The sequence below is a fragment of the Pezoporus flaviventris genome, unplaced genomic scaffold, assembly GCF_033815535.1.
Source record: "Pezoporus flaviventris isolate CSIRO_AGI_PZ_B2104156 unplaced genomic scaffold, CSIRO_AGI_Pfla_v1 ptg000001l, whole genome shotgun sequence".
NCBI classification, from domain to species: domain Eukaryota; kingdom Metazoa; phylum Chordata; class Aves; order Psittaciformes; family Psittacidae; genus Pezoporus; species Pezoporus flaviventris.
The window spans coordinates 20,868,050-20,882,440 of NW_026892549.1; the positions used below are offsets into that span (position 1 = coordinate 20,868,050).

General features: G+C 42.7%; 1 protein-coding gene across 2 annotated transcripts; it reads right to left on the minus strand.

Annotated features, from left to right (window-relative positions):
* Nucleotides 1-5,979: 5,979 nt before the first annotated feature.
* NUDT13 (nudix hydrolase 13) lies at nt 5,980-11,608 on the minus strand. 2 transcript variants are annotated; one of them, XM_061447157.1, is made up of 8 exons: nt 10,911-11,601; nt 9,912-10,051; nt 9,170-9,277; nt 8,703-8,809; nt 7,954-8,079; nt 7,636-7,747; nt 6,829-6,983; nt 5,980-6,243 (listed from the first exon to the last, which is right to left on the minus strand). In XM_061447157.1, exons 1-8 carry the CDS (start codon nt 10,991-10,993, stop codon nt 6,058-6,060), a joined length of 1,017 nt encoding a protein of 338 aa, XP_061303141.1. In that variant the 5' UTR covers nt 10,994-11,601; the 3' UTR covers nt 5,980-6,057. The 2 variants fall into 2 exon arrangements, with proteins under 2 accessions (XP_061303141.1, XP_061303150.1); XM_061447166.1 differs by lacking the exon at nt 9,170-9,277 and having other exon boundaries at nt 10,911-11,608.
* Between the last annotated feature and the right edge of the window lie 2,783 nt (nt 11,609-14,391).

Consider the following 14,391-nt stretch of genomic DNA (forward strand, 5'->3'; position numbering starts at 1 on the left):
ATGTACTTGAACCTTAAAAACAGTTTATATTTGAACAGAGAAGGTAAATAACAAACTGAGAAATGGATGAGTAGTAAGATCAAGTTTAGATATTTCAAAAATTCAATTTCAAGAACATGATCACATTTAAACTCTTTTGTGGCCTGTACTATACAAAACGTCAAAATTGATCAAAGGAATCTTCTAGTGTAGTATGTGAAGAAAACTTCTAAGCCCATGTTCAGAACAAGATGCTCTTTTGGAAGCACGTCAGTTGATCTTGCTTCTGAGATAATCTTACTTTTCCATGAGTTGGACTGTTATTTCTCTGGGGCTGTAGTTATTCAAACTATTTAGATTTGTTTAGCAGCTTCAGAGTGGAGACCTTCAAAACTCTGGAATTGCTCACAAGAGAATTTTCCATCAAAGAAAGCATTTTCATGCTGCCTCTTCCACTGCTCTGAAGGAACATATGAAGCGTTTCTGCTTTTAATTTTGAAGGAGAGTATTTTTAGTGAAGGAAGTCTGATGGAACTAATTTGGAAGAACAAGTGCGGTGTGGTTCTCTTTCAATGAATTGCTATTAAAGTTTCCATTATATTCTAAATTAGTTTAACTGGAACTGCATTCCAACACAATTTATTCACTTTGCTCACTTGAGCGTCTGCCTTTTGTACAGCCTTGTCCATCTTAGAACTTCCTGACCTTTCCCAGAAATGTAGTTTTCTTGTTTGTGGCTTGACCCTGAAGCCCCAGTTCTGAATGGTCTAATTGTTTACTGGTATGTTTCAATCAAAACAACAAATAATGGATCTTTCAGCTTCCATACAGGAGATCAAAACTAATCCAGGGGACACCAGAGACCTTTACCTTGTTAAAATTCTTCTGAACACCGGGGCAGTTTGGCTGTTGCCACTCTTTCCACCAGTGAGCTTTATGGAATAGCGAGGAGCCTAAGAGAGAGGGCCATTATTTTCTCTGTGTTAATGGAGGGTGTGCAGGTCACCTCAGAAGACAGGGATCCACAAGCTAGCAGTGTTTCTAGCATCAGTCTAACTCCTTTGTGGTCAGTGGAGAGGAGGTGTTGCTTGGGAGGAATGGTATTTAACTATTGAACACGCTGTGTTCAAGGGCAGTTTAATGTCAGTGATACTGATCGGTCTCCTGCAAATTAATTGTTTTCTACATCCTTGGTATGTAAGTGGGTATCAGCCTCCCTTGTTGCCATGAAAGATCACCTCCCTGCAGGACACTTGCTTCCTGCTTTCCCTATCTAATGCTAAAGTATAGGAGTAACAGTTATCTCCAGGGCATGTATTAGTTGCAGCTGTGGAGAAGTATTTCTTATCAATGTTTTGTGCAGCTCATGCTGCAGCTACTTGTCTAACTCCTATGAGAAACTGGATTTTGTTTTTAATAGCAGCAAGAGTCAGGACAGGCCTGTTGTACCACCTCGGGATCCCTTGGGGTATTGCAAAAGCTACAGCAACAGCTGCCCTCTCTCTTGCCATTTACATCTTTGGAATGGAACGTAAAAGCATCTGTCCTGGCAAGTCTAAGATGGAAATTCATTAGTTTTTCTAAGTTTGTTTATTCCCCTAAGAAAATACCACCATGGAGGGCAGTTGGGCTTCTCGGCCTCGACAGCAGAATACAGAGCCATTGAAAAAAGTGACTTGCTCAAGAGTATGAAGTCAAGGGTGTGAAGCCTAAAACATCACCTTAGATGGTGTGCATCCAGTGTTTTCCTCAGCCGCCAGGAACCTGATTACCACCTCCTGAGGACAGAAAAGGTATCTTTAACAAATTCCAGGTGCCAATAGTAGATAGTTAACAGCAAAACAGTGCTTTCAGGGCAGATAACTGAGATTGCTGTTGTGGTCATGATTCAGTTTATTTTGTCTTTGAATTCTTATAGTAACTTACAGTAACAGCCTGTCCTGTTGAAATAGGATAGAGGCAGATGTAGGAATGTGCGCTGGCTGTGCTTCCAGGCTAGGGAACTGTTTGTGGAGTGCAGTTAATAGAGAAAGGTGTCATGAACAACCTACAGGTTTCTGATGTGTAACTGTAGCTAAAAAGCAAAGTAATTAACGGATGTCGCTCCAATTTAGAGACAAGGATGTTGTGTGGGACACTTTGCTCAAGTCCAGGTAGATGACATCAACTGCTCTTACCCCATCCATCAGTTCTGTAGCCCCACCATAGAAGGCCACCAAATTGGTCAGGCAGGATTTCCCCCTTAGTGAAGCCAAACTTGTTGATTTTCATGTGCCTTAGCATGCCTTCCAGGAGAATCTGCTCCAAGCATTTGCCAGGCACAGAGGTGAGACTGACTGGTCTGTAATTCCTCGGGTCATCATTTTCCCCTTCTTGAAAATGGGGGTTATATTTTCCCGTAAGTCATTTCAGCAGTGCTTCAGAATGAAGCACGTGAATAGTGTTAGTTTAATTACATGTTCTGACAACCTGTCCCTTGCAGCTGCAAGAGCTGAACTGCCCATGGTTACTTGAAAAATGATTACTTGAAAAATCACTTTAATGCAGTCATGTTGTCAGGGTGTTCCATTAAGTACTCATATAACATCTCAGGCTAAGCATGAGATTTGGGATGCATCCACTGCATCTCAGAACATGTTTTAAGGTGAAGTAACTTAGTGTAAGAGCTTCTTCCTTGACCTGTAATGCTGAAGTCAGACTTTCTGCCATTCACAATGGATGAGTACCCCTGTGGGTAGGAAAATGTGACCTTTCCATGCAGCAGCAGAGTAGACCAAGGTGATGGGAGAGCATGTGGTAAGTGAATTCTCAATCACCCCATTTCCAGGTAGGATTTTTCAGAGCTCCCTCTATCAGAGATAGACAAGTTGTGTCATGAAGTTTGGTTACTTTAATCCTCTGCTAGCAGCTGTTGGAGATAAAAATAACTTTTATGCCCTGCTGCTTTCAGTAGGTAGATGGAATGCTGCTTTGAACTTGCCTGTATTGCTCTCCAAAAAGCTATTTCAAATTAATTAGCTGAATGTTATTATTTTATGGCTGCCCATGTATCCTGCAAGCTGGTAATACTTGTGAACAACTGGGTTGTAGTGCCACATGCTGACTGCTTTTCAGTGGTAGAGGTCTTGCTGTCAGTCCCAAGCCCTGGCAGTCTCTGAAGGCAGTGGAGTCTCAGTGATTTACACAAGTCAAGTGTCCACAGAGAGATTCATTTAATGGATGTGGTTTTGAGAAAAATACGTTGCTAAGTCCCTTTTGCCTGCCTGATACTTTTTCCATGGGAAAGCCCTGCTGTGTTTTGTTGAAGCAGCTTCTGTCAGGAATTGTCTTGTTTCTTTTTCCAGGTCACCCGCCTTTATGGTGCATGTTCCTTCTTGACTGCAGTGAGTATTACTAAGGCTTCAGCCAGCTTTCTGAGGTGAATGCAAGTGAGAACAATGTCTCTCTCAACTTGTTTTTTTGTTCTTTTCATAGCTGTATTGCCTATAATTCTCTGTAATCATTCCTGCTTTCTTTTAACATCAGGAACAGAGGCCACCATTGTTTTATACCCAAGTCAAAAAGGTATGGAGTAAGGATTTTTTTTCTTTTTGATAATTAAAAGGAACATGCAGACCTTTAAATCTGTGTTTTAAAAGGTGAGTCACAGAAACAAACGAGAACATTTTCCTGTAACTTTTTCTTGTAGAAAATAGGCAGTAACTGATGAAATCTGAAAAAGCCTGGTATAGTCAGAGTATTAGACAGACTGCAACTCTTGTGAGTTGTCCTGAAGTCTGCGGATAGCCTGGGCAGTGTCTGGCCCATGAGCATCAAGCAAGGGGGCAGCAGTAATGAACACACCTCCTGTGACCAGCTGCCTTCTGCTGTGGTGGCCACATCACCCCAAAGGGACACCCTCCCAAGACAGGTCTGTATCAGCAGTGTAGAAATGACAGTTCAGAAAGAGCTGGTGTCAGAACATCAGTACTTGATTTCTTTCAGTTAGAGCTCACTGATAGCCTGCAGTGTTGATATTAAAAAACATAACTGGGTAAGTGGAGTAACCCAGCATTTCCCAAACACAGAAGAATTTTCTCTGATGGTAGATCTGATCACACTGGAGCTGGTTTGACAAAGACAAACACTGCAGGTAAGTACTGTAAAAGTACAAAACCAAAGCACACAAAGCTCACATTACTGCAGAAGTCACACAGTTATGTCTCCTCTCCCTCATAGGCACTACTTTTTGCTTTCACTTTTTAGTCCTTTTTCTGCCACTGGGATAACACATCATGTGTGGATATTAAAAGTACTAAGTACATTGAGCTGGATATTGGACTGGAAGCATACTTGGGGCACATTAATGAACTATTTAAGGGTGAGCTTGGAAGGCATTAAGGAGAAGTGGGAAGGAGGATGAGAAGCGGGGTATCTTGCTGGTAGGTATCTTAACTCTTCAGTATCTTTTACTGCAGAGAAGGGAAAGAAAGGAGTGAAGCTGAAAATGAAAATGGCAGATTTCAGAGATGAGAGATGAAGAGGTAAATGCTAAGGAATTAGAACGGTGTGATGGGAGAGAAAGCAGGGTGGATTACTGTGAAGAGAGACAGCAGGACATGTTCCAAAGAAAACTGGATGCAGGAGTGTTGTAGTTAAGTTCAGTGGTGTATGGGCTTCTGTGGTGTGTCTGGCTGGGCTGGAGGGGAAGAAGTAATGCCCTTGGCTGTACCAGCACACATTCTTACCAGGATGACTGACGGAGTTCACAAACACGAAAAATATGCTCTATCATATGCATTTTATTGACTGAGAGGGTGGGAAGGGTGTTTGCCCATGCCAACGTGTCCTGAAGGAATCCCTTCCCAACCTCCTAAAGTAAAATCAACCCGAGGAAACAAAGCGTGTCTAAGTGGTGTGAGAAAACCTTCTTTTTACTTACTGCTCAGCTGTCCTGACTTCAGATTTTTACCATTGCTGAAAAGCTCTTTCACCTGCAGTGAATCCTGATGGTGACAATCAGTGATGCATTCCTGTTCCCCGTTCAAGTATCTGTACCTGCAATCTTTGCATTGAAACTCTGATCAAATAGGCAGAAAGGACTGCCAGCCTGAATCAGCAGCAGATCAAGCTTCCATCTGTCTCTTGCTAAGCTTTCCTTACCCAGGCTATCTCTGTCACTCTCCTTCCAGAGAAGTGATGCAATTTCATCAGTATAATGAGACCATCTCTGCAGGCAAGCCACAAACACTGGCACAGGGTAAGAGGCATTGTACCTTTTAGGATTTTTTCTATGTCAGAAGTGCAGTCCTTTCTTGCAGCATTTCCTCTCACCTTTGCATTATCTTGGGTCTTACTTATATGTAAGTTTTGCTCTTCCAGTCTCTACCAGCAGATAGCTCTGTTCTCTCTTCCTTGGGATGGAAGTAACACTGTCTTACTGGTGAGGAAATGGTGCTTCTGAAGACATTTTTATTAACTCAGATTTATAAACAAAGTAAAAGCCTATTTTAACATTAAAAAAAACCTGGATGTTTTACATGAAACTGGAAGATTGAATGGGAAAGGAAGCAGAACGGGACAGCATACAGACTGTGTTTTTTCTTATGGTTTTTGGGGAGTTTGTTTTGGTTTGTTTTTTTTGTTTAAGAATTCTTCCAGATCCATATAAATGTGAACACTGAAAGGTGCCACTGTCCCTTTATTTTTTTCTGGAAAAGGTGTGCATTTGATATCCATCCAAGATGGACAAATGGTGAAAAATGAGACAGGTGCCAGGGGCTCATTATTCTGTTGATTGCTGGGCAACAGCAGCAGCTGGTCACAGTAAGCATGATGCTTTGGAACCAAGAATTTTATTGTATGCTTACAGCAAGACATGGGATCTCAAAGGTGATCTAGTGTTCATGGAATTATTTGAGGATGATTAGTTTAGAAATGGCTTTGTAGGTCTATATATCGGAGTGTAAGACTGCCATCAGTGTGGTGCTATCCTCACTGTAACATAGACTTTGCCTTCAGTAACTTTGGAAGCTTTTTTTATTGAACTTTCATAGTTCTGGCATAATCCCAGACTTGATGAAGACATGTCTAAGCCAGCTAGGAAGTCTGCTGCTTAACCCACTCACAAATCAGCTGGTGAGCAATGGCCTGTTTGGGAGGAAACCAGGGTAAAAAACTACCATCATCTTGCTTTGAAGATCTGGGCTGTCTCTTGAGACCCTCCACAATTTCCTCCAAGCCAAACCAACGGGCTTCCTCTAGTTCCAGCTTGTTCATACTGATCTGGAAAGAATTCAGAGAATACCAGTTCCTTAAATCAGATTTAAATATGGGCAGCAGTACCTTGCTTGTTCTTGCACCCACAAAGTTCCTATGTTAGAATTCCCAGAGTGCTTTATCCATACCGGGATTAAGTGCTGAAGCCAGTAGAGGAAAGGACACTACTACCCACCAGTGTTTTGTTGTCTTGGTTTCCTTAGGGAATCCACAAATCAGCCCTATTCCATCATGGCACTGGACTGCAAAGTATCAGTGGCTAAGCATGGTAATTAATGTGACAGAATGTGATATTAATGGCAAATATCATATTAATACTAGAGAGTATCTCCTCTGCAAAGTTCAGAGGAAAAACAATCAGGGGTGTTAGGCTGTGAGTTTGTACATGTTCAGAGATCTGTGCAAAATCTGGCATGTTGCAACAGAAGATACCATTATTTTGAAGTTTGTTCCTCACTTCTAGAGAAAGCTCATGGAAAACTGCATTTAGAGAGGATCTGTTGCTCTCCAAACTCGAGTCTGTAGACTGAAAGATACTTTGCTATGTGAGGTGAGTAATGAAATGCCTCAGGGGTACCCAAGTCTGCTCACCTCAGCCTGCTGTGCCCTCACTATAGCGTGACAAGCTATCATTAAGCAGCTACTGGGAAAGGGCCAGTGCTGAGAAGCTGAGTACCAGAGTGACTCCACCTCTAGGCCAACCTCTTCTGCCACCTCTCGATGGACTGCCTCCTCGACGTTTTCACCTAAAAGCAACCATAGTCAGGTAAGAACAGCCTGGCCTCAGGGCAGTAAACCATGCAAAGAAAATGTAGGTACAGTTATTTCTGAGGTGTTCCAGCCCTGACTGCTCACACACATGCAAGAGCTCTGGCTGTGCTGACCTGGAAACGCTTGTCAGCAGGATGCTCAATTAAATTTATCAACAATGCTTACCTTCGTTAAGCAGAGACATCAGAGACATTTTTGCTGTGTCTATATACAGTTGGTAGGCAGAACAATGCTGCCTCTGTTCATCATTTCCCTTTTTAAGCCATTTTGTCTCGTGTAACAAGAGGTCTGTAGTTTTTTCTTCTGAGCCAGACTGTACTAGACACAAAATGGACTAAAAAAGTATCTGGGGTTCTGATCTGGTGAGTCTTATACATGTATTTACTTACCAACAGGGACTACAGCCATTGATACATACCCATAATTCCCATTCTCTTCAGATAAATACAGCTATTTTGAATTCTGTCTGGATGGGAAGGCTGAGCTATTTAGATCCAATATGTTTTTCCCTGATACCACTTGTGTGTCTGTCCATTCTTCTCTGTGAACATGTATTTGATGTTTGCCCATTCTTCCCCCATACCCTGCATGTCCAAGGCCACTGTGCTGGGTCAGAGACCACCTTACCCATATCACAAAAGCCTGACAGAGCAGAATACATTCCCTGGGGAAACGAGGGCTGTCGTGCAAGGAGGCACCGGCTCCCATCAGACACCAGGGTGATAATCACTGGAGACATCTAGCAAATGCATCAAAAAGCAAAGCAAGAAGTTCAGACCAAATTGCTGCTTTTCCTAGTGCACTGAGGGTCACTGAATGTACACTAAAGAAAAAATAACCAGGTATGTGCAAAACTTTTACAGGTTCTCCTCTATGCGACCCAGCAGCATTGGCTTGTCACCACAGAGTCCCTGTGTTGATTACCTGTGCTGTTCATATGCTCACCTGTGGATAGTAAGTTATTCCGCTTGCATGACAGACACGCTTGCTGCCAGCTACGTTTCTTTGAGTGGGCTGCCCAGTTTTGCTACAGTACTGGTGGGAATCGTGCCACTGGAGAAGGGACTGAGCCTGCGAACACCAAGAAAAAAAACACAAATCTTATTTCTGCCTTCTTGAAAAATAGCCCAAGCACCACAAACATTATGAAGCAGGAAAATAAACATGAGCTGTTTCTACTTATGGGTCAGGACAAGCTGATTTTCACGCACAGGTCTTTTCATAGGACTTCCAAATGTAGGGTATCTGCAGATTAATAGCTGATAAGTAAATAGTTTTGAAAGCAGCTCTGAGAGAAGGTCAGAATTGAATTTGTGAAATTCAATTTGCCTAGAAGATTATAAGAAACTAGTGCTGGATAATTGTTAAGCTGAGGACAAACTCGGATTGCTGTAACTGCTGATAATATCAGTATGTTTCACACTGGACATGAAGTAGGTTGATGCTAAATGGCTAATTAGTTCAGATATTTATTTTAAGCCACTTGTCTATTTCTCTTTCCATTGCAGTTTGCTTTTGGGATCACAAATTTGGGACAATTGTTGTCATTTATAGTGTGTTTGTACCTAGGTCACTGAAAGTGTGCAGTACATACTTCCACAACATGTATTAAATCATAAAACAATATGGGAGACAAGGAGAAAGGTTAATGTTAGAAATCTCAGCTTCTTAAAGTAAGAAGTCCTGTACAATACCGAAGCCAGCAAAGGAGAATCCTTCCTATCCACTACGAAGAGAGCCTTTTGTAAGTTAGTAAACGATCCCTTGAGTTGAGACTCAATGACTGATTTTTCCAAGGCTCCTGTTTAAAAAAAAACAACAACAAAAAAATCTTTGATCTCATAAATCACAGTTATTATCCCAACTTTACGCCCTACATTGTTCCGGTATACAATTTCTGGAAGTTCCTGTGGAAGTGACACCACATCAGTGGTAACATTCCCAAATGTTAAGTGACCTGCCAACAGCCCACCTTTACTAACACACGCACAGTTCTGTGCCTCTGACCCGCCACTCAAAACAGCTCCCATAGAGACTCAACTGAGTCTACTCTGGCAGTAAATATTCACTCAGCAAGGATTAGGGATGCTGCCTAGGCAGCATCTTCATCTTAGTGCATCAAATGTGATGCTGACACAGATGGAAGAGGAGTAATCCCAACCTAAATCCAGGGCAAAGTGTGGTACGTGCTCGTCTGAACAACCGATCAGCACCGACTTCTCTATCCACTGCTCTGTCTCTTTGAATTTCTCCAGGATCCTTTTAATCTCTAAACAGCAGGGGAAAGGGGAAGAAAAATCTGTGATGAAAGTGCATTCATACAACCATTATGCTCTCTCTGGATCTTCAAGGCATATGCAATCTTAGCTCAGAGCAGGGTGCTTATGTGAGAGAGGGAACTAGACACGTGGTCCCGCCTGAATGGAGACCAGAAGTCTGGCTTTCCTCTTAGCTCTTAGAAGTTTTGACCATGTCAAGCTAAAGATGGAAATGCTGTAATGCCTTGGAAGCAGCTGTCCATTCTCTTTCTGTCCTACGCTAGCCAGCACCTTTCTCTCACTGAAAATTTCTCCTGTGTTACACCAAATAATCTTTATCAGATAGACCTTGCATTTTCCCTGCCAGCCCTTTCTCTTCAATAGGCATGGTCCCAAATGTTTAAAAATGATCATCACAAAACACATCAGGTATATGTTGGTACTGTATGTGTGTGAAGAGCATGAGCTTGTGTCTGCCTGTCAAGGTTTTAAGTCTGAATAGCCTTTGGTTGTTAACAGAGTGTGCAGGATATTCCTGCACAGCTTGACAGATTTTCAACACCCATATGAAGTGTTGCTTATTGCAAAGGACTCTCTATCATTTCAGTTGTGTGATCCAGGAGGTATTTCCAGACACCTGCTTACCTGCTGCACTGAGCTGTGGTACAAAATATTTTTCCCCAACTTTCTGCAGGAAGGGAGAGAGATTGTGAAAGAGGTAGAAAGTTCCTGCGGTCTGGGCTTCTCTACAAAGGCTGTCATCTTCCTTTAACTCATTTAAGTATCTGAAGTGAGAGAAGAATTGGGAAGATGAATTCAAGATCGTGTTGAGATCACCTTGTTATGCTTAATTGGACATATTTATGTTCCATAGAGCAGGGGGAAGAAATGGACAGAACAGATTTTATGTATGCCATAAGCTTCTAGAGTTTCTGACAGCTGAGTCCACTCATTGGTGGACTGTAGACCTTAGCAAAGGTGCTGTGTGGCAGAAAATACTGCAGTTGTTACTACACAAGCAGCCTCAGGTCTTGGACATCCAAAAAGAACAGTAACCCAGTCTCTTAATCCAAGAAGTCTGCTTTACAGACATGATCATTTATGTGCACAAGACCTTCATCTTCCCTTTTATTCCCCCCAATCTAGATGGCTCCAAGTCTCTGGAAAGCTACTTGAGCACTTCAGATGTGGAATACTCTTCCCATCAGGCTACATGCATTACTGTTCTATCTGTCACACTGACATGAGAGGTAAAGACCAAGCTGAAGTCTTATGGCCCAGTTGGCTGGGGCCTGAATTAGGAAAAGCAGTCACTGGAAAAAGGGTGTCAGGATGTGCTGCTTTCAGACTGTTTGAAGTAGTATTTAAAGAGTTGAGCAGCATTGCTTCAAGTTTGTTTGTACTTTAAGAGATCTTTTGCTAGGAGAGCAAACTTAGGCATTTATTAACAGAGCTTCAGCCTCAGAGAACCAGTTCTTATCACTGGTGAACAGAGTGGAGACATTACTAACTGTTATCATTTACAGAGCTCTCATAGCATTACTACGTCATTGTTCAGCTGTGAAAAGATTTAGGTAGGGCTGCTTGTGACAGTGGATACAAGGGTGCCAAACTCTGGTCTTCTCACTGTACACAAGAACTTACCTCATTTTTCTAACATAGGTAGAGTGTAACCTGCAGATGAGAGAGGAAGCTCTTCTATATGCTGCTTGATAAATTGCAGCCATAACCAACACCTAGAGGTAGCTGTCTCTGCCTAAAAAGAGAAGCATAGAATATAATGCAGAGGCCCTACAAAGTTAAGTTTGATTTAAAGGTGCAAACACCCACTAGCAGAAATCTCCCTCTCACAGAGTCTGCAGAATACTGGCATCTGCTTTCTAAAATTATTGCTGTGGTCTTTACTTCTAGTCACACATCAAATCCAGTTTCAGGCAGTCTTTAAGATTATTAAAAGATACCTCAGTTTGTTTCCATCTGCGACTGTGCACAAGTCTTACAGAAACTGCAGTAAGACTACATTGAACGTTCCCGTCCTAAATTCCTGTATCCGTGGGGAAAAGAGGAGTGAAGGTGACTGCTCTGTTGTTTGTTTCCTACACAGTTTGTAATGGCCTCAATTCAACTGAACATCCTATTGCAGTACACAGTAGATCTGTGGGAAAGGCACGGATGCCAGAAGAGAATGAAAGACAAAATATCAGCTGTGGAAGAGAATTCCCCAAGTTAGACAAGAGACAGCAGTTGCAGCTGACTTGGACCATCTCCAGCTATGAATGCTTTTTGTGCCAAACAGTCCTACCACATTTTCAGCTCAGGCAGTCACAGACTGCAGTCTGATCTCAACTTCAGGATGTCAGAAAATAGCCAGAAATGCTACCATCTCTAGCATTCATCTGAAAAAATAAATATGATTCATAATCCTTAATTATTAGGAATATTTCACTTTTCAGCCAGAGAACTCGGAGCTCCTTAAGGAGGAAGTTACATTTGCTTTGACTTACAGGCACAAAAGCAGTGCCAAAGAAGAGTCCTGAGAGTCCCTCCTTTCAGTAAAGGTCAGTGATGGCTCCAGAGCCTGAGTGGTGCCTGAGCAGAGGCTCCCATCTGCACATGCAGTTTCTGTAGCAAGCAGCATGGAGGCTGTGCCTTGCAGCTTCTGACATCTTTGCCTCATATCCCTCTTTCCCAGTGTCTCAGCTGAGCGTGGTCTTCACCAGAGTGATCCCTGGTGAGACACGGGAGCCAGGCCTGCTGCAGAAGCTGCTGGGGAGAGCATTGGTATCCCTGCTCAGTGCTGCAGCCACAGCAATGGGAGCTCGGCATGCTGCCAGCAGGCTCAGGCAGACGCATGCGAGGACTGACACCAACACGGAGACCACGTCTGAAACAGTTTTGTGATGTGATGATTATGTGTCCGTCACTTCTCCACCCCCATGTCTCATAGAGCCTGGCTTATGAAAATCTGCAGAACAGCAGCAGCCTGTGCTGAATTCAGGAGCTCTGTACTTTGGAATGAACAGCAGAGTGTGACTGGGGCAGGGAAAGAGGAATAGCTTGTACCTGGAATGATGAAATGCAACATGTGCAGGCGTTTAACCCCTTCCTTCCTAGGAACCACAGTGCCAGAGTTTGATTAGGATCATTGGAAACTTGGAGACAGTAAAAACTTGATCTTAGGAGGCCAGCCCAAACTCCCATCTTGCCTTTAAGTCTCACCTATGCTGTACAGCTGGCAGGAGGTGGATCTAGGCCTGTCGTTCCCACACGTTTTCCCGACTTACTGTGCTCAGGGGTGCTGTGTCCAGCAGCAGGGATCAGCTAGGTGTGAGAGTCCCGCGTTGACCTCGGTTAGCAGCCCCGCTCCTACAACAAACAGCGGAGCAGCTGGCTCCCTGGGTCTGACTCGCTCTTCCCCCACTGGGGGCGCTGGGAAATGTAGTTCTGCCCAGGCTGCTCGCAAGCCATTGGCAAAGATAGATGGCTGGATTTTGATTAACTTCTGGAGTTAGCGAGGATGCCTGTCAACAAACTCTTCTTATTTTCCACAGCTGCTTCATTCTATCAGGAAACCAGATGCTGTATTTTACCATGCAGAGACAGACATGAGAACAATGCCACTGCAGGAATTTGTGCTGTTCTAGCAGAGTTTGTTCCTGATAGTTTCTTTCCCTTTTTTCTTCTAAGCTTCTCTGTTTTTTGTATCAGTAACATAAAAGCACTGTTTAAAGTTAAGAACCATATGGCTTCAAACAGCAAAATATGCCAAGAGCTCTGTATATACCTAAAGGACGGAGTTGTTTATAGTGTTGAAGCACCCAAACCCGCAGTTGAATTTATATGTGAATAGTGCTGATCAGAAAGTGTGCTTTGCCAAGACAGATGTCAGAATAATGACAAATTATTCTCATGCCTTTATATCTGAACAAACAGATTCCTCCCAAGTACTGAAAACATTATTCTGGGCTGGAACCTACCTGCCTATATTTAGCACAAAGAGAATTTTATAAACATATGAAAGTAAATGTTTTGCTTTTTGGTCATGAATTGAGACATTCTAATCGAGAATTCACATCATGTAATTTGAGAGCATAGCTTGTAAAAATAATTAATAGAATATGCAGGGAAATAGCATGCTTGTTACAAGCATTACTTAAGTTTAGGATTAATTATGCTTGAGTGCTATTTGTGTGCTCCCTGAAACAGAGCAAGCCCAATCTTATTAATCCATTAAAGCTAATTGGATTAATGGACAAAATACATCTTCCCTTAATAAGATAAAGGATTGAAATATAATCTCTAAGGGAAGTATCCACCCTGCTGTTAAAATAAACTAACAGATTTATTGACCCTAACTGCTCCCAGAAATGGATCTTTCAAGAAGAGCTGTTTTTTGAGGAAAGCAGTTGGAGGAGATACTTTGGACGTCAAATCTTGGGACAGCCTCTCAACCTCCCGCAGCCCAAAGCAATCCATCATTTGGTAACTGCACCCCTATTCACGTGAAGGGTTAAACGCCAGAGCACTATGCCGCAATGTAAAGACTCCTTTGAAGGAGGTACAGTGCTGTAGTCTCTTGTTGCTATAAGCAGCTGAAAAAAAATCATGGATTAGCCCAATTGTGTATGCCTAGCCTCTGTGCTGTGTGAAGATATGCAGAGAAAATGAGATTAGAGTGACTCTGTGGGGAGCCATGCAGTCTGTGAGAGATTCCTTGTGCCTTCTCCAAGGATCCATACACCTGTGTGGGACTGTGCATGGCCCTACCAAATATTTCTGCAGTACATAAGCAGGGGAGATAATTTAATTAATTTAAGGAGCACAAATATCCCTTGTCACTTCAGCACTGAGTTGCTTCTTTGTCAGTATTTTTAGGCTGGGCTCTGAGTTGTGTGAATTGCATCTACAAACTATGCGTATTAGTCTCTGCACATACTGTACTTCATGCTAGAAGCCATCCTGTGAGTGAAGGCCTGGCCCTATAAATGTATCTCTGACAGCTTCCTGTTGCTTACTGAGCTTTGGCAGGCCACCAGAGGAAGTGAATCCTCAGACTCTCCTGATGTAAGAAGAGCAAATAAAAGGAACAGACAAGGAGGACACAAGCAGTGGGAACAAATACTTG

What these genes read in the sequence shown, in the direction of transcription:
- NUDT13 (XM_061447157.1), bottom strand. Translation starts at nt 10,993, where the DNA reads ATGGCTGCAATTTATCAAGCAGCATATAGAAGAGCTTCCTCTCTCATC. An exon ending in ACCTATGTTAGAAAAATGAG is followed by an intron (nt 10,052 to 10,910) that starts GTAAGTTCTTGT and finishes CTCTCACTTCAG; the next exon opens with ATACTTAAATGAGTTAAAGG. An exon ending in ACACTTTGCCCTGGATTTAG is followed by an intron (nt 8,810 to 9,169) that starts GTTGGGATTACT and finishes TTTTTTAAACAG; the next exon opens with GAGCCTTGGAAAAATCAGTC.